General features: G+C 37.2%; 1 protein-coding gene across 4 annotated transcripts in view; it reads right to left on the reverse strand.

Moving 5' to 3' along the window:
* The window catches only part of zc3h3 (zinc finger CCCH-type containing 3), a 73,056-nt gene that overhangs the window by 53,664 nt on the left and 368 nt on the right, over positions 1-19,024 (reverse strand). For 2 of the 4 annotated variants that reach the window (XM_048199958.1, XM_048199955.1), the window contains exons 2-3: positions 16,137-17,742; positions 14,024-14,211 (exon numbers count right to left, since the gene is read on the reverse strand). In XM_048199958.1, coding sequence (XP_048055915.1) covers positions 14,024-14,211; positions 16,137-17,742 — 1,794 coding nt within the window. The remainder of the gene's footprint in view (positions 1-14,023; positions 14,212-16,136; positions 17,743-19,024) is intronic. The other 2 variants (XM_048199957.1, XM_048199956.1) reach the window with 2 other exon arrangements.

A 19,024-nucleotide genomic window follows, 5' to 3' on the forward strand; every position in this document is an offset into this window, starting at 1 on the left:
CACAAAACAATCATCCATAATTAAAAGGACACTCACACAGGAAAAGCATGCACGCACACACAAACACATGGTTATTGTTGGTTTTGTTTGGATTTTTGACGATCATGCAACCTGTCTATGTTGTCATAGGTCTTATTTGTCTAACTTAACAAATGACAAATCAAAGGATATTTAAGTATTTCTCTGATTTTTAATAAGCCTGTTTATTTATCCAATGCTTAATTATGTGGTTAGTATTTTTGGGTCGTTTCCCTCCAGTTGAGAGCCACATTCAATTTTAGTGAGGCTCCAGACTGTACTTGTGTACTTATTGTATTAGAGCGTTTTAACAAGTAGAATAATACCATGTTTGTATAACATTTATATTTGGTATCTAAAATAGTATAAGTTTATCCCTAGTGCGTTTATTTTACTTACCCACACTACAGCGTACTTGTACAACTATCTTTGTGATGACTGGTTAGAGTTTTAGATCATCAGAGGGAGGACAAATGAGTAAAGTGGGGACATTTTGGACAGTCCTCACTTTCTGAGAGCATTTTAAATGGCCTGTTTGAGCCTCAAGACTTGTTATTTGGGATAAGGTTGTTTTTAACATGTATAGGTTTATGATAAGGGTTCAGTTTAAGGCACTTAGTTGTGATGGGTAGGGTTAGGGTAAGGAGCTAGAGATTGCATTGTGTCAGTGAATGTCCTCACAAAGATAGATGTCAAAACTGGTTAATCTACATATAAATTCATGGTAATAAATTAGAATATTTAAGTAAAAAAATAATAATAATAATAATTAATTGTATACAATAAAAAGTTTTATTGCCGTTTTGGTTCATCATTTGATGCCCCACGTATAATCTCTTCCCTGAAGCAGAACAAGCTGAGAAGCACTGCATAATTACAATTATTGTAATCAACAAAACTGACACAGAACAGAAGTTTAAAATTAGAAGGAAAAATAAACCAAAAATAAACATTTGTATGAAATGAAAGTGAAAGAGAAAGCTGGGGGCCTTCCATTGACACATCACTCGCTTCCCAGATTTCATCTGTCTATCCATCTGTGAGCTTTGTGTGTTAAACAAGCTCCCACACATTTCCTTCACACACAGCCTGCGGTTTTAAATTTGGACAGCCACCTGTGAGGATGACTGAGATAGCCTGTTGGTGTAGCCTATGTGTGTGTGTGTGTTGTGTGCGTGTGTGTATGAAGGGTTTACGGAGCTTACTTGGATAGGGGCAGTTGAGCCAGAGAACTTGCATGCCAATCGTGGCCAGGAGTCTCTAAAGAGGTCTGAAGGTACTTAACTGCTCCCCTGAGAGCAAAATAAAGATTGAGACCGAGTGAGAGTGGGGGGGGGGGCATCGAAAAGAGTTAGCGCCAACGTGTTCAGACAAAAGTTATGTAGTGTATTCCAGCCTTTAGTTACATTGTTAATTTGTACATCGAAAAGAGATGTGATGGAGCGAAACTTAGGACTGTGCAAAAGAAGCCCATCGCAAAGAAAAAAGGACTGAACAGGGACTGGGTCAGACACAAATAACAGCAGGGAAAGAGAAAGGCGACTGAAGGGATGCCTGCATGGTTTGCTGGCTTACTTCTCAAGCCCAGAATAGATTGTGAGCTCCGATGTCTGGCCCACTGGAAAGTTGAGAGTGATTAGGGTCAGGTTTCCCAGTTCACCCCTCCGTCATGGGCCGTGGGCCAGGTGGAGCGGACTGCGGGTTTGGGAGGTATGTGTGTACTCTAGCCCCTGGATGGCCTTTCTGGCCAGAGTACAGCTACAGCCAGCCAGTTAATTAGGAGAATTTCATCACTCCCTCATAGAGAAGGAAAGATAGAGGGAGAGGAATGGACAGAAATATACCATTAGCCTATGGTCACAGAAGTTGATTCAAGTCCATATGTAAGGCGTTGAGAGTAACACAAGCTCCAGTTGAATTGAACTGTGGTTGTTTTATTGACATCCCCTATTGATTGTTTAGATTTTCCCTTTTCTTTTCCACAAGCTGTGTAATTCATATGTGCAGTGAAATGAAGCAATTCTAGAATATTCTTAGGGCCACGGGGTCAAGTTTGTTTATCGTAAACAAGTCAATCACCCTCTTCACACACTGTGGACTGGAAGTACATAATACTGTGCATGTGGGAATACAATATGGACACTACCATTCAAAAAATTGGGGTCAGTAAGATTTTGGATTTTCAGATCATGTATTTGAAAGAATTCACTTATGTTAAGCAAGGTTGCATTTATTTGATCAAAAATTATTTTATTTTTTTTTTAAATCAGTCAAAACAGTAATAATGCAAAATATTATAACAATTTAAAATAACTATCTATTTTAATATATTTTAAAATGTAATTTATTCCTGTGATGGTGAAGCTGAATTATCAGCAGATATTACTCCTGTAATTACTGAACTGTGTGTGAACGTAACCGTGTTAAGGACTGAAACAGGACTGACAACAGTATTCTGCTGCTGTGTGAACATGGCCAGTGGTTGTGGCTTTTAAAAAAAAACAAACACATTATTTTTGCAATTTAGTTTGGTCACTAGTGGCACAGAAAATGGCACTTCAGAGTAAGAGTCACAGCTTTAAGAGTCAGTTTCATGGGCTTCTGTGTTTGTAACTGACAACTTGGAAAGTAATTTGGCAACTTGGCAACTAGGAACTTGAACAGAATGAACAAGGCAGATCAAAGGCCAAAAACCGAGTGAGACTGCACCAGTGAAGGTGGTGTAAATGGCTATACTATGACTGCAAGAACTGTAATTGACTGCGATGTGTTGAAACTGTTCTCGGATATGGTTACTAAAAATGATATGAACATATGTGGGCTCACATAACCACAGCCGAAAATATAAATGGATATTAATCAGTCTACTTAATTCTTACACATCCTCTTCTTTCTTTATACACCTGTCTTTCACCAGTCATCAGCATATTCTTTCACATCATAAATGAACTTATTTTATTACAGATTGCAGTATTTAGAACAAAAAAAGAATGTTGATATTATGCGTTAATTCTTAATCATCTTTTCTATGACACAAGTTGAAAAACTCAAGGCTGGAATACTCTACACAACTTTTAAAATCTGAAGGGATTTGAGAACACTAGGCATCATACACTTTATAAATGGTTGACTTTCTAGTTGTTCCGAACACAACAAACCCACGCACAAACGTGCCTCACTGGTAGGTGAAGTATGACAAATAAAAACTTTTGATATCCTACGATTGGATGCAATCACAGTCTGTTATCATGTGATTTTTTGTGAAAACTATCATCTCTGACTGCCCAAAATCTGCAGACTAGCTCTGACTTTTGGCAGTTAGCATCAACGTGTTCAGACTGCAAATCAAGGAGGAAATATGGACAAAAGTTATGTAGTGTATTCCAGCCTTTAGTTACATTGTTAATTTGTACAGAAGCTAATAGTTTTTATAAATAATACTAACACTTATATTCTCAATCCTGCCAAGAAAACCCATGATTTTTTCTTTTGGTATGTTGTAACACTGTATTAAAATTTACAAGGAAACTTGGTCACTTGACACAACCAAGTTTCCTTGTAAATTTTAATACAGTGTTACAACATACCAAAAGAAAAATCACGGGTCACCTTTGAAGAGTTAGGTAGTTGAGTAGAGGTTCAAGAAACCATCAGAGCAAGTGAATGATGTGTTAACTAGACTCTTTTTCTGGAAGCACAACCGCCCTGTAAACATGACCCCTGTGGCTTCATCAGAAAACACTGCCTTATTGGTTTGAAGTGAGGCCTGAAGATTAGTCTTAAAGGGATAGTTCACCCAAAAATGAACATTTTGTTATTTAATCACCCTCAAGTTGTTCCAAACCTGTATGGGTTTCTTTCTTTTGTTGTCTAATTGCAAAGCTTGACCATCATTCATTGAAAGTTTATCATTTGAATGTGTTTTAGGTCCTGTCAGTTTAAACCATTTAAAGAGATTTTAAACCATATGTGTGCACGAAGATGTGAAAGAGACCTCAATTCTGAATGTGCAGCTGTTTTCTGTGCTGTTTTCTGTCTTAAAGCGTCAGAAGCCCCTGCTGATTTCTGTGTCATGAATTTTAATCAAACAACAAAAGACAGAGAAAAATCACTTTTGAAGTATGTTATTTTACATTTGATTTCTGTACCTGAATACTGTTACTTACCTGGAAAATATAAAGCATTATTTATTTCATTTGTATCTTTGTCAATTATATGCATCTATGCTTGTAATTTGTTCATTATTTTCTATGCTTATTCACTCACCTAAATCACCCCAATTATCCTAGAATGATTGATTCTTTCCAAATAGAGCTATACAAGTCATCTGGTGAATTATTTTTTCATATCGCAATATATATTGCAGAAAAACAAAATAACGCAATGTCAGTTTTTTCCAATATCGTGCAGCCCTTACTAAATTTCATAAAAATATCTTCATTGTGTTCAACAGAAGAAAGAAACTCATACAGGTTTGGAAAAACTTTAAGGTAAAAAATATAATGACTCCCAGTAGAAGACCTCTGACCCCATGAGCCTGACCCACTCCAATCCAATCCACCCTCCAAGAGGGCCAAAAAGCCTCATTATAGATGTGTTTGGCTGGCCTTAGACCGCAATACCAATTTACTATGATTATTATGGTAACACTTCACACCGTGTGGACAGATGAAGGGTGTGTGGGAGGGGCTGCTAAGATCAGATTACTGGAAAAGGGAAACTTAAAGGGCTTGGGCAAGAGGTAATATTATAACGTGCCATTTGTAGGAAACTTGCCATCTTAAAACAACTAAATGAACTTTATGTTGTGCTACATAAGACTGATGTAAAAGCAAAAGTGTTCAGTGTCCAAAAAGTACACTTAAATAACAGCAAAGGGAGCAGTTTGGTCAAAATATTAATGGAAAAAAAAAAAAAAAGGTTTGAAAATAAAACAAAATATGCATTATTATTACTATTATAAATATTATTATAAATATAATAAACAGTACCTGTCAAAAGTTTAGAAACATTACAATGTTTTAATGTTTTTTAAAGAAGTCTCTTATACTCACCAAGGCTGCTTGTATTTCATCACATATACAGTAAAAACAGTAATATTGTGAAATGTTATTACAATTTTATTATTACATAATTTATTACATCATCCCTGTGATGACAAAGCTGAATTTTCAGCATCATTAATCCAGTCTTGTGTCAAAAGATTCTTCATAAATCATTCTAATATGCTGATTTGCTGCTCAATAATCATTTATTGTTATTATTATTATTATCAATTTTGAAAACAATATTTGCTGCTTAACATTTTTTGAACATATATACACATTATTTAAAAAAATATATAATACGCATGTGCATGTAAGTGTAATATATACAACTTATTTCTTATAATTAATATATAATTATATTTACCTTATAATAATAATAATAATAATAATAATGTATTTCTTTTTATGACGATTACTGGACAGTGTAATAGATGTACAGCAATTAGTTATCAATACAGAAACTAGATGACAATCACACATGCCAGCATTAATTAGTCAAGTAAAGCTATATTTGGACTGACACTTCACAAATAAATCATAAAAATAAGCATGTTTTAAGTCCCAAGAACCTGGACACATACCCACACAATGCATGCATTGGAGGAGGAAAATGGCATGTATGTTCTTAAATAATTAGCAGGTGTGTCCTGTTTAAAGTTTCTGATTTATTCTGTCCCTTGGGTTACTGGACACCCCTCAGGATACCAAGAAAACATTTACCCCCAAAACAGGGAAGGAAAGAGTGTAAGTGCAGTGTCCCGTTTCACTGGAGTTTGGATTACACTTTTCATCACTTAGACTTCAACTGCTGGCACAAACACTCAACAAATGATCTCACACACCAACCCTTTACTGCACAACACAAAACCAGTTCCACTGTGACTGTGCACAAACAGTTTGACAATAAACACATTTTCTCTTTCTGCTTGTCCTTACACATTTCCCATGCAAGCGTATTTTAGATGCACATTTCAAGGTTCCACTTAATCTGCAGGTGCTCACATGCAGTTTACACATAAGCGCAGGGGACGGGTGTGCCTGGCAGGTGGCTGTTAGTTGCGTTGCTGCTTGGGTGTGTCACGCAAGGCCGAGCCGTGAGAAGCTTTAAATATGGCCAGCTGACAGTTTGACAAGGGAGCAGCCAGAGGCCTGGGGCCCTGCCACCAGAGGGGAGAGGAGCAAGGCACAACAGCACTGGATAATGTCTCTCTACGTCTGTCAGTGACTGTACACGAATTACACACTGGGAATCCATGTCGAGCAGAGAGGTCTTTTGGTTAAACAGTTTGAGGTTGATCAGTTGTCCTGTGGTTGTATACTGGGTGTTACTGTGGTATGCTACTGCATTCTCTCCAAATGATTTGTAAACATCTATTTATATACAGAAGCTGCCCTTCTAAAGTATTGCCTGTGCTCGATGATGCCCAATGACAAAATTACATGGTCAACCAATTCCATTCTTCTGATTTTTGAATATCTTATATCAGTTAAACATATTTTAACTTAAGATGTAATTAATAATGTACTGATATCCACTCTAAATTACTTTTTTTGTGTATCGGTGCATGTCTAAAATGTAGTAATCCTGTATAAATGAGATGTCAATCAGCACACATTAAAAGAATAAATGAAATAATCAAATATGGTAAAAAAAAATTACATAAAATAAATCCTATGTACATTAGGCCTACCATTCAAAGTTTTTGGGGTTGGTAAGATTTTTTATTAACACTTCACAATAAGGTTCATTAGTTAAACATTAGTTAATGTATTAACTAACATGAACTAACCATGAGCAGTACATTTATTACTGTATTTACTAATCTTCATTAACGTTAGTTAATGTAAATACAGTTGTTCATTGTTTGTTCATGTTAGTTCACAGTGCATTAACTAATGTTAACAAGATTTTAATAATGTATTAGTAAATGTTGAAAATAACATTAAAGATCAAATGCTGTATAAGTGCAGTTCATTATTTGTTCATGTTAACTAATGTAGTTAACTAATGTTAACTAATGAACCTTACCAATTTTTTTAATGTTTTTGAATTAAGTCTCTTATGCTCACCAAGGCTATATTTAATTGATAAAAAATAGTTTTAAAAACGTGACAAATATTATGACAATTTAAAGGTGCAATGTGTAAATTTTAGGAGAATCTATTGACAGAATGCAATATAACATAACTATGTTTTAAGTGATGTATAAAGACCATACATAATGAACCATTTTGTTATTACCTTAGAATGAGCCTTTTCTATCTACTTACACCACGGGTCCACTTACATGTTAAATCGCCATTTTGCACTGGCATGTGTCTACAGTAGCCCTAAACGGACAAACTGCTCTACCGAATATAAATTATAGAATATAGAATATAAAGTGGGAAAAAAAATTATCAGAAACATTTTATTTGAAAGTGGACTAATCCTTTAACGTCACTGGAGAAAGGCATGACAATGTAATATGCATCATACACCCGCCATCTTGCTAAATCTACCCGATTTTTCATGTCAACAGAAAAATATACCGGGATAACCTTCTTTTGAGACTCCCTTGCACGGTCAGTTAATGATATGCTAAAGCCCGCCGGCACGTTGACATGATTGGTTACAAGGTAGTTTGTGACATCAGAAACACCAGCTTTTATAAAAAAACCGCGGGTTTAAGTCATTCGTTTACTGCAGTTTTTAAGGGAAAATACTCAGCAATGGTGTTGACTTATGAATTTGCATATAATTTGTCTTAAAGCATGTTAAATACAACAGATAGACATATGAATTTTCATCATATAAAGCAATTAATATGTCAGTGGCTTCAAAAATTGTCTCTCTAATTTAGTTGTTGCAAAAGCTTGCAAAATCTTTAACTGTGGATGACACAAAGATGAATGTAGATATAGAGTACGTGGTGAAAGTTTTTGGCAATTGTGCCAACAAACAACCAGACAGAGAAGAACTGACAACAGACAGCTGAGGGACAGACAAGTTGAGATATACTGTAGAAAATTCGACACACAATAGCTGTTAACAGGTGGTGGGTGGTCCTCCCAAGCCTGCTGGACACATTATGAGCAGGTTGGTGTGTGCGTGCCAGGACCCGTGCAGAGCACAAATTTGAGTAGTTGGATGTTTATTCAGTGGACACTGGTGAAGGGGAGAGATTACACCCCATTAAAGTGCATGTTGGCCCATCTGCTTGACATGCAGGGCCTGAGAAAGTGAGGTGGAATGAGCAGAATGTTCAGCCCAGAGACTGAGGGTCGACGGTGTGTGAGTGCAAGCGTGACTAATGCAGTTGATGAAACCACTGTGGCATTGTGGTATTTAGAGCAAACATCTCTCGGGTGACAGTTGAGAGAAGTTAAGACACTATGTGGGTCCTCATAAATAACTACTATTTCTTTTGCGCTCAGATTCATCCACCATTCACATTATATTTGCTTTTATTTGTGCTTGTTTTCCCTATTCGCTTTCACCCTGTAAACACAAAAAATACAACTGCAATACAACTGCATATCTATAACTAACAGTATACACTGCAGAGTTACACAGACGGGTTCCCGCTTTGCATTGCAGCACAGCACTAACCTAGGATCAGGAGGGCATGTGGATCAAGTAAACCAGGGCCGGCTGACACACATTTGTCATAAACAGGGTATGTATTACTGGACTGGAGCTGGGATGCTTACTCAATATGGTAGAAGCACATGTAAGAACGGGAGCTGGGGAGAGCTGGCAATGAGATCCAGCAGATGAGGGAGCAGAGGTGGTGTGAAAAAAAGTGCCAGAAACTAAAGGAAGTGTGAACTAGTGAGTGATGCAAAAAACAAACTAAAATAAACAAACAAACCACATAAGGAACGAACGCTTAAGGGCAAGTGGAGACTGACGCACTGGCTGTCACCTCTAAAATTTACAATCTGTGTATGGTTGCCAGCAGGGGATTTAATTGGACCGTGGTAATACAAAACGGCATTCCAGCAAGAATGCGTTAAAAAAAAAAAATTTAAATAAATAATAAATTAAATTAAATACAACATAGAATTTGTTACACAAACTTTTAGGCTTCAAAGGCCATTAGGGTGAACTATACCTTTAATGTTTTTTTTTTTTTATCAATATGAAAATATGAACACATTTTTTAAATGAAATTATACTCTAAATAAGAAACTAAAACTGCCAGTAGGTGGGGGTAAATGTTAATAAAAATTATTGAGTCATTCATTTATTCGATTCGTTCAAACAGCTGATTCATTCAGGAATGAAGTAAGTGGCTCTCTTTATGAATGGGCCATTCATAAAGTATTCTCATCGCTTCATAACATTAAGCTTGAACCACTGTAGTCACGTTGACTGTTTTAACCATGTTATTAACTACTTTTCTGGACGTCAAAAGGTGCAATGACATTGCTGCCTATATGTGGATCAGATACCCTCAGATTTCATCAAAAATATCTTAATCCGTGTTTCAAAGATGAACGAAGGTCTTACGGGTGTGGAACAACATGAGGGTGAGTACTTAATGACAGAAATTTCATTTTTGGTGAACTAACCCTTAAAATCATCGGGTCACCCGCTTGATTCGCTCAAAATGTGGATTCATTTAGAAACGAAGCACAGCTGTGTGTTGCTCAGAGATGCACAACAGTTCTGCTCTGGCTTTGAAGGTAATATTTTGGTTGACAAAATTGAGCAAAAACAGACAATATTGTGTCTAAATTATAACACTATCAACCTTATTTATTGAACTGTTGGATAAAATCAATATCACATTTGCACTTATGCTATTTGGGACAAAAACAGCACTATTAGGGCTATTCTAACTGCATTCTATAGACTACATAATGCAGTGAGTTGTTGCCCTGCTTCATGTGCTGTATGAAATGAATGTAGGTCCAGAGCGGGGAGTGTGCATTAAATATGTTAATAATTTACGTCAAATAAACACGTCAAATCGATAGCCCTATATATATATATATATATATATATATATATATATATATATATATATATATATAGCCCCCATATATATATACATACATGAGAGAGAGAGATAGAGAGAAAATGTTTGCTATCCATTCAATTTCCTGTATGCTCCAGTACCATCCAGTTTTGTTACACTGTGCACACTCACACACTCAAAAAAAAAAATACATTAAAATGACTTTATATATTACTTCATATTTATGCGTCTGTAAAATGTAACAAACATTTATATTTCAAATAATCATTGTTCTTTTGAACTTTTTATTAATCAAAGAATCCCAAAGAAAAAAAACATCACTGTTTCATACATTAAAATAGAAAACAGTTATTTTAAATTGTAATAATATTTCTCAAAATATTACTGTTGTTACTGTATTTTTAATCAAATAAATGCAGACCTGGTGAGCATAAGAGACTTTCTTTTTAATTTAATTTTTTTTTGTTATGGGTCATGTCATAGCTTGCTAGATGTTAGGTTGCCAGGATATGTGCATGTTTATTTACATTGACTGAGTGTGTAGTTGTGCCATGAGGAGTAAAGCATTGCGTTAATCTATGGAAATGATACCATCTGCCTATATAAAGTGACAGAATGCAATGCATGAGAATAAAATCAGGGAAAAAAAGAGATGAGACAGGGTAAACATATGCACAAACCTTTCATAAAACATTACCTTCTTTACACTGCACTTCACAATGAACATAATACATGCATATGACACCACCAAACAAATTTTAATCGAATGACCTTAACTTCTATAGATATCCTTTGCTTGTTGTATAGGGAGGAAGAACACTGTGCAGGGACCCTGTGAATGAGGCTGCAGCTATGAACAGATTCAAATACTGCACACCTCTTCTCCTATATCTGCACACCTCCTCTAAATTGTAAAGACGTGATGCATATGATCACAGATCTTAAATACTGCATTGCTCTTTTACACAAAAAAACAAAAACTTGGTAAAACATAAAAGATTAAGGTTACAAGCCTATATTTAGGCGCTGTTGACATTTGCGTGTGTGGCCACCGTCTGCATGTGTGTAAACTTTACATGAGCTGGTGAGGAACGGCACCATCAGAACGAGTGTAAAATGACAGTGAGATCAGGGCTGTGACAGACCGGACAAGAGATTTATGGGTAAATAAAAAGGTGCAAATATTGTACAGTAACAAGATCCCTATGGAGGTGGTCAGGGCTAAGGTGTGTATATGGGCGTGTTTGTGGAATTGCGGTAACATGACTATGCGAGTATGCATTTACAAGAAGAGTGATGTGTCCAACTTTATGTGACTCCAACTTAATCGAAAACATTCCATATCGATGCTCAAGCAGGTCAACATGTGCATGTGCTGCATGTGCGAGTTTGCCACCTGAAAAAGATACACACTGCCCTCTGATTTACACATTAAAATACCAATCATTTGCAGAGATGATGTTAAAACTTTGACCTGAACAGTGTGTATTTGTGTGTGTGGAATAGAGGGGGGTAGGGTGGAGGTGTGCATACATCATACCAAATAAAGCCACAGCAACTCTCCCTGAAGTTAATTGCTTTAACACATGGAGACACTGCCTACACAAACACACATCAGGGGAGATCTGAAGCCACAGTCCGATATGTATACCAAATTACCTATATATATATATATATATGGGACAATGGGAAGACCTTGTAAGGGTGTAAATGTATCCACGAATATATAAAGCTGTTCTGTAGGGAATGAAGACCAATCAGTGCACACTAAGTTGCCTTTATTTGTGTATGAACACTCAAGAGTCCTAAGCCAAAATTCTGTTGAGACCCTTCAGGCGGCTTCATTTCCTCTCTTCACCTTTTCTCGCTTCCTCTCATCTCCTCACTATTGTGTTCTGTCATTTATCTATTTTATGGGATTATCGAGGCGCTTCTCCCCTGCCCGCAATTCATTACACTCCTAACTGCTCACTTAGGTTTATGCCCCTTTAAATCCCCCAACAGATAACCAACCAGCCTCGGTAAACAGATAGTGAGGGAGGGAGAGAGAGAGAAAGAGAGACATGTGGTGAGCACTCATCAGAGAAGGAATTAAGAGATGTCACGCGGCAGTGGCCATGGCAGTGAGGAGAGACAGTTAGTGGTGGTTTTTAACGCGGCTGCCCTCTTTCTCCTCATTAGTAATTCAATTTGCTCTTTATTAGCTACTCTTATCTCCTGCACAGAGTCCCTCTGGCTAACCCCTCCATCACCCGCCCTGTCTTTCCCGCCTGCCCCCTCTCTCTTCACATCCAACCCAAAGAGGCATCACCTGGCTGGAACAAGACAAAACTTCTTATTTCAAGACATTGGTGGAAATAATATCAGAGAGAGACAGGCAAATTTACAGGCATGGGGAAGGAAGGCATTTCTATGGTAATACTAACACTCTAATGTGCACAGAAACTGACTGTAAGCGATTACAGTGAGATTGTCGGCTTGCCATCATAGGGATGGGGTGGAGGGAGTGGAGGGGGTGGAGTTGGCTGTAAAAACAGTGATTGCTTTCCATCAGGTTGGGCTTATATTCTCCAGTTCGTTAAAACAATCCAATTTGCAAAGGGATAATTACGCATTAGCTCCTTTTTATCTACTGAGTGAGAGCGCTGGCAGGGTTTGATAGTGTAGCCGTATTCGGCGGGCCACTGCTGCAAATTACCCGCTATCGGCACATGTACACCATCACGGCCCGATTGGGCAATTAATTAACTCCTCCTATCCCCAATGAATACGGGCCATCACACCCAAACCTACTCCCTCTTAAACCAATCAGGCTGCTGAGAGCATGCTGCCCTCTGTTGGAGGTGTACAGTCAGACAATAGACTTAATTCATGATCTTCCACATTTAGGAGGTGTCAGACACAAGAAATATCTGGTATTATATGGTCACATGTGTTAAACAGTTTTAAAGTCTGTTAAAAGCCAGAAATTTGCAGTTAAAAAGCTATCTACAGTAGAGAAGTTGTGAATTTTGCAGCAATAATGCACAATATTCAATGCAAGTCTAGTGATAATTGATAAAATAGTAGCTCACAAAACCCATTACCACCTCTGATCAAATCAGAACATTTATCTTATTTAAGTACTACCTAGTTACCACCAATGCTCACTCTATTGTGCTTCAGAAATTTTAAAATCTGAACCGATTTTAAAACTCCAGGCATCATACACTTCCTGACTTTGTAAATTGTTACAGAGAAAAATGGACATTAAACCATAAACAACTGAGGATCACCCACTACCAGACTTTTCATTCAAACGTGACAAAATCAATGTGTTATAAAATCAGCTCAAAATTTCAGACATGTTTAATAAACTCTGACGGAACAGAATTATTGTAGATATCATCATATACTATGTAATTTTCTGCAAAATCTGCACAAAATCTGCAGACTGGCTCTGACTTTCGGCAACGCGTCCAGACTACAAATCAGGGCAAAATCTGGGAAATAGTTGAGTAGTGTATTCCAGTGTTAGAAACGCATAAATAGTAAAGAATAATAAAAGGGTAAACAAACACCTGGTATATCCATAAGGATATATTAAACAAATTAGAAATAAAACTTGGAAAAAACAACAAGGGTCAGGCTGCGAAATGAGTCCACTCTGTGTACCACTGATCTAGACAATACAGGCAAGTCTCTGAGATTGACAGGAAGATTTCCATGATCTCATCTACATTAAGACAACAGTACCCAGTGTACAGTTCATCTATGCAGCAGGTTTGCGTTTCCATGGGAGCATAAAGCCCATCTCAACCCCTCTCAGAGGAATACAAACAAAGCAGCGATAATTAATTTTCCAGAGATTGTTTTCGTTAATTACTAATTAAGCCAATTAGTCACAGAGGGGGTAAAAACAATCTGTTCATTTATAAAGGCAGAGGTAAAGTTGCAGTGTGTTTTGAGAGTTGCAAAGCATTTTGTGAATGTGCAGTCATAGTAACTGACCTGATCTTGAAGTCCCTAATGAGGTGGCGGTAACAGAGAGGCGGCGGAGCTTGTGTCTGCCAAATGAAACCAGCACTTTGGGCTGCGCTCGCCTGGCATGGGTTGGAGTCTTCACCGGAGTGTGTGTCCTCCTCCGCAAAGAATACTGGCTCCTTATAGTCTGCACAATGGGGCTGCCTAAGGAGGGACTGCATATAGACAAACAAGCATTAAATGCTGTAAAAAATTATGATTATTTTTATGTTACAGAAGTCAATACAATTTAAGAGTATGCTTAGTTAGTTCAATTAAAGTGCAAAATAAATGTAAAGTACTATTTGCTGCCATCTAGAGGACATTTAAATGCAACTAATAATTGTTTTACACTTTAAAGGGGTCATGCAATACACAGGGTTTCCACAATGTTTGATGAAAGATGTTGCAAAATGTTTCTCTGTTTAGTATTTTTAAAAATCAAATTATAGAGACAGTACTCACAAAGAGCAGCCTATTAAATATTTCTAGACTTTTTTAATTTATTTGTATTTTTATTTCATATTTAAGGTTTTTAAATTTTCTGAAGTAAATAAAGTTTAATAACACTTTAAAAAAACATTGCAATTTTGTGATGTCTAAATGTATCTGTAACATTTAAAACAACTCATTAGTTTTTTAAGTGTTTTAATTTATTTAGTCAAAATAGTATAAAAGTTTAATATTAGGTATTTAGATATTGTCCATAACATCTGTTTTTAGTAGTAATATCGGTGCATCTCTAACTTCACACATTATGGTACATTCCATTATGATCGTAAAGGCCAATTCACACTGCACCGAAAGACACTGACCAATGCGGACAATCACCAGATTATAGTATGTCATTTCTCAGGGTACATTTATGCGACAACGATGTACTAAAAATGGAAAAGTTTGTCATCTGTATGCACAAAAACGCAAAGGACAACAATGTCAAAATGAACCCCGTTCACAAGGATCTGCAAAAAGAACTAAAAACGCTATATTATGCATGCCTGGCCAGTAGTTGGGGATGTCTCTTTGTAAAGAAACATTTCGAAGGCTGCATCCTCCGGAGGCTGCATTTAAAGGCTGCACACATCATCGAGGCAGTCTCATTTAAGAAAAGTAACCGTTAGATTGCAAAATAAAAAAGAAAGTAAAGTATTTTACACCTCACGAAGAATAACGGTCAATTTAATTATGTTTACTTTTCTTAAATAAGACATCTTTGACGTATGCAGACTTCAAAAGTGACCTCCAGAGGACGCAGCCTCCGAAATGAGACACAGCTAGAACATGTAATATGCCTGTGCATAACATCACCGTTTTCACAACTTTGCATTTTTGTAGATTACTAGGACACAATAAAGATATAGTTTTTTTTCAAAAACTTGCACTTTGAAACCCATTTTCAAAAGTTTGCATTTTCGGAGCCCCAAAACACCGTTGTTGTTAAAAATGTTGTTTAGTTAAAATCGGTGACATGTAAACGCCCCCTCAGACATTTCATGACCCAACAAACAACAAAAACAAGCACTGACCAATGGCAACAGACACTGATAGCTAGCACACTCATCCGACAAAACCCGACTAAGGGCCAGATTTACTAAACGGCAAATTAGTCTGAGAGCACAATTTCAAAAAAGTGCCAATGGGAGTGGAAAGTTCTGTGTGTGATTTACTGACTGGCAAATTAAAGAACACAGATGCAGCCAGATCATCTCCATAATGACCAACGCAATCTATCAAGAGCAGCACAAATTAGCATCTGGGGGCGCAGTAAATAATTGCGCAAATACCAGTAAATTGACTAGCGCAAACCTTAGTAAATCACCTTGCATGATTCATTTAAATACTCTCCTCCCATAAATTTTGCGTTTGAAAGGGAGACTCCTATAAATGCATATGCAATAAGGTTAGCCGCAAAAATAACCGTCCATGCCTTTTCAGCGCTAATTTTGATTTTTCACTGAATGTCTTTAGTAAATTCTGACAGTAGTTTTTAATGCCAAAAGAGGGTTTGAGGTGGTGCAAGCTGTTACTAAAAATGTATATTGCTACAGGTCAGAGTATGTCAATGCAGTGTGAATTGGCCTTAACAAAGCAGAACTCTTACTTGCTAACAGATTTTCTGATGATCTTGGTTCGGCTCCTGAGCTTGAAGGCACCAGCTGACAGTGGAGTGGTAGTAGGGTTAATGCGGGCTGAGCTTAAGGACAATGCAGATCCCTTTTCCCCCTTTTGACCATTCTTATTAGCCGTCCATCGATACACTGTGCCCTTATGGGTAGTCCTAGAAGTTGAGCTAAATGCATTTGCTGTTGCATTTTGTCCAGCCGCCTTCCAGCGATAACGGCTAGCATGTCCAGCAAGGGATGTAGATGCACCCCCAGCTCTAGATTTTTTGGATGAAGTTGTTGAGGTTGTGGCGTATCTCTTTTCTTTCTTGGGTCCCTCTGGTCCACCTTGAGAGGTTCTTACAGGGGCTTTAAGAGATTTGGGAGAAAGAGGCTTGTGTAACATTTTCGTTGAAGTGTTTGCTTTCCCAGCTGTTGATGAGGAGCAAGATGAAGACACCCAGGTGTACTTTGAGGTCTTAGGAGCTCCAAGGGAAAGATTAGGCTTTCGAGACACCCTCTTATTGGTGCCGGAGACTCTTCTGACAGTGGCTGTCCCAGGAGAGGATCCAGAGGCTGGGGAGAGAGAAGTCACTGGCTTAGGTGTGCTTTTTGTGTTTACCATCTCTTGGTTTTTCACCCAAGTAAACAGAGATCTCTTATGGCATGGCAAGGCTATACGTGTCTGAGTTGAGTCTAGCTTAAGTTGGAGCTTTGTGGGACTCAAGGAAGCCTGAGACTGAAGGAGCTTTGTGGGACTCAAGGAAGCCTGAGACTGAAGGAGCTTTGTGGGACTCAAGGAAGCCTGAGACTGAAGGAGCTTTGTGGGACTCAAGGAAGCCTGAGACTGAAGGAGCTTTGTGGGACTCAAGGAAGCCTGAGACTGAAGGTTAGGAGCAGAAGAAGCTATAGAAGAATCTTTATTGCCTGATGGCATTACGACAGTCCTATTGGATAAGGCAGCAGTGGGGAGGTGTGGTTTGACTTGAAGTTGAACTGAATGTTTGACAGTTGAAGGGATAGAGGGATTGTTCACAGCTGAAGATGATTTCAAAGTGGGTTTTATCCTCCTTTCAGGCTCTGATGATGAAGTAGAGTCAGTTTGTTCATTGGTAGATGTACAGCCATGATCGGTTTTTCCTGTTGCAGATATAAGCACAGTTCTTTTTCCACTGGCTTCACTTTTCCTTTCCTTTGAAGTCTCACTTTGGACACCGAGCGAATATGTTGCAGATTTACCCTTGGTTTGCTCAGCTGTCAACTTTTTAAATAAAACTCTATTATTCCCAACAAGTCCGACATCATCCTCAGTAGCAGTGGCTCCAGATATAGTATTGTGGTGAGGAGGCTGGTTCAGGTGGTCCATAGCTGAGTGAGACACATGATTCCCAATGGCCCTGTTGGTCTTGTTGTTAAGGGAGTATGTTTTCCTCCAGCTGCCAGAAGAATGAGGCACATTCGGCTGTGGCAGTGATGAATATGATTGTGTGTAGTGTGAGGCATGACCCCGACTTTGGCCCCTCCTTGAACCGTGTCTGGCATGACCCCACTGGGCAGAGCTTGAGGGAATGTCACCGTGAGTACTTTTGTAGTCATTAATGAGGTCTGCAAAGTAAAGAAGTAGTGTGTGAAATTAGACAGCATTCAAAGTCATGAGACTAAACTCAAGCTCAACTGATTAGATTCAAAAGGAGTTTGATAATCTTCAATCATTGCAAGATCTGATTCTCGAGATAAGTGACAAAACATGTCCAACACACAAAAGCCCTCTTTAAGTTAAAAATTAAGAAATTCATAAAAATAAAAATACTTAATCTAAGGGAAATCTGTATACTCAGGACATTCACTAATTTCTTTAGTATTATTTTAGATACATGCTCTATACTTGGAAAATTCATGTGATTTAACCTGTCCTCAGCATGAGATCACAATGTAAAACTGCCAAACAAGTGATTAAAAGTGCAACAAATTCAAAAATATACATGTAAATTGAAAGACAGAGATCTATAATATATCAAACAATAAAAAAAAAGAGTGCTTAAATCTTGAATTATCTTTTCTATACAAAAAATGTCTATCAAAGTTGTGTCCTCACTTTGTGTCAACTAAGGATGTTTTTATAATTGTGAATAAATCAGGCATTGTCAGCGGCATCTTTAACTTTATCTCTCTCTCTCTCTCTCTCTCTCTCTCTCTCTATATATATATATATATATATATTTCTGAAAAAAACAACAAACAACAAATATATCAATTTGTAATAATGTATTAGACTATTAAATACTAAACTAACATCTAAAACATGTTTTGATCTCAAGAATCAGAGAGGGATTGATTTTTCAGTTGTTACTTTTCCATTATCAACAAAAAATGATGCCAAATACTTTAAATGAATTTCAACTAAGTAAAATAATATAGTCGAGAACTATAAAGTCAAATATGCAAAGTATAGCCTATGTAATCATAAAACCAAAATTATGGAATATATGCATAAATTATAAAACAATAAACACTTTGATGGAATATATTGTATTGATTGTATTGTTATGTCTTTATAAAGGCCTATACCTTACAATGTTACAAGAAATTTTGATGTAATTGTGGTTTCAAAGTTTACAGATTTTGGAGATCATCGTTTTCAACCATTAATGTATTTTTCATCAAATGCATTTTATATTACTACATATTTAACAGCCATCAAGAAAGCAAATATATGTGACGGCAGTCTGAAGAGAATGTTATATAGAATAGAATAGTCATACCAAATGTTAATAACAGATAAACGACCAGAGACAGGGCATTTCTGTCATTTTCGCTTCTGGCACTGCCCTGGATAATTTCTGAACCTGTTCTACAACAACAAGCAGCAAATAACTACCGACAGCAA

Source organism: Megalobrama amblycephala, linkage group LG8 (assembly GCF_018812025.1).
Source record: "Megalobrama amblycephala isolate DHTTF-2021 linkage group LG8, ASM1881202v1, whole genome shotgun sequence".
Classification (NCBI taxonomy): domain Eukaryota; kingdom Metazoa; phylum Chordata; class Actinopteri; order Cypriniformes; family Xenocyprididae; genus Megalobrama; species Megalobrama amblycephala.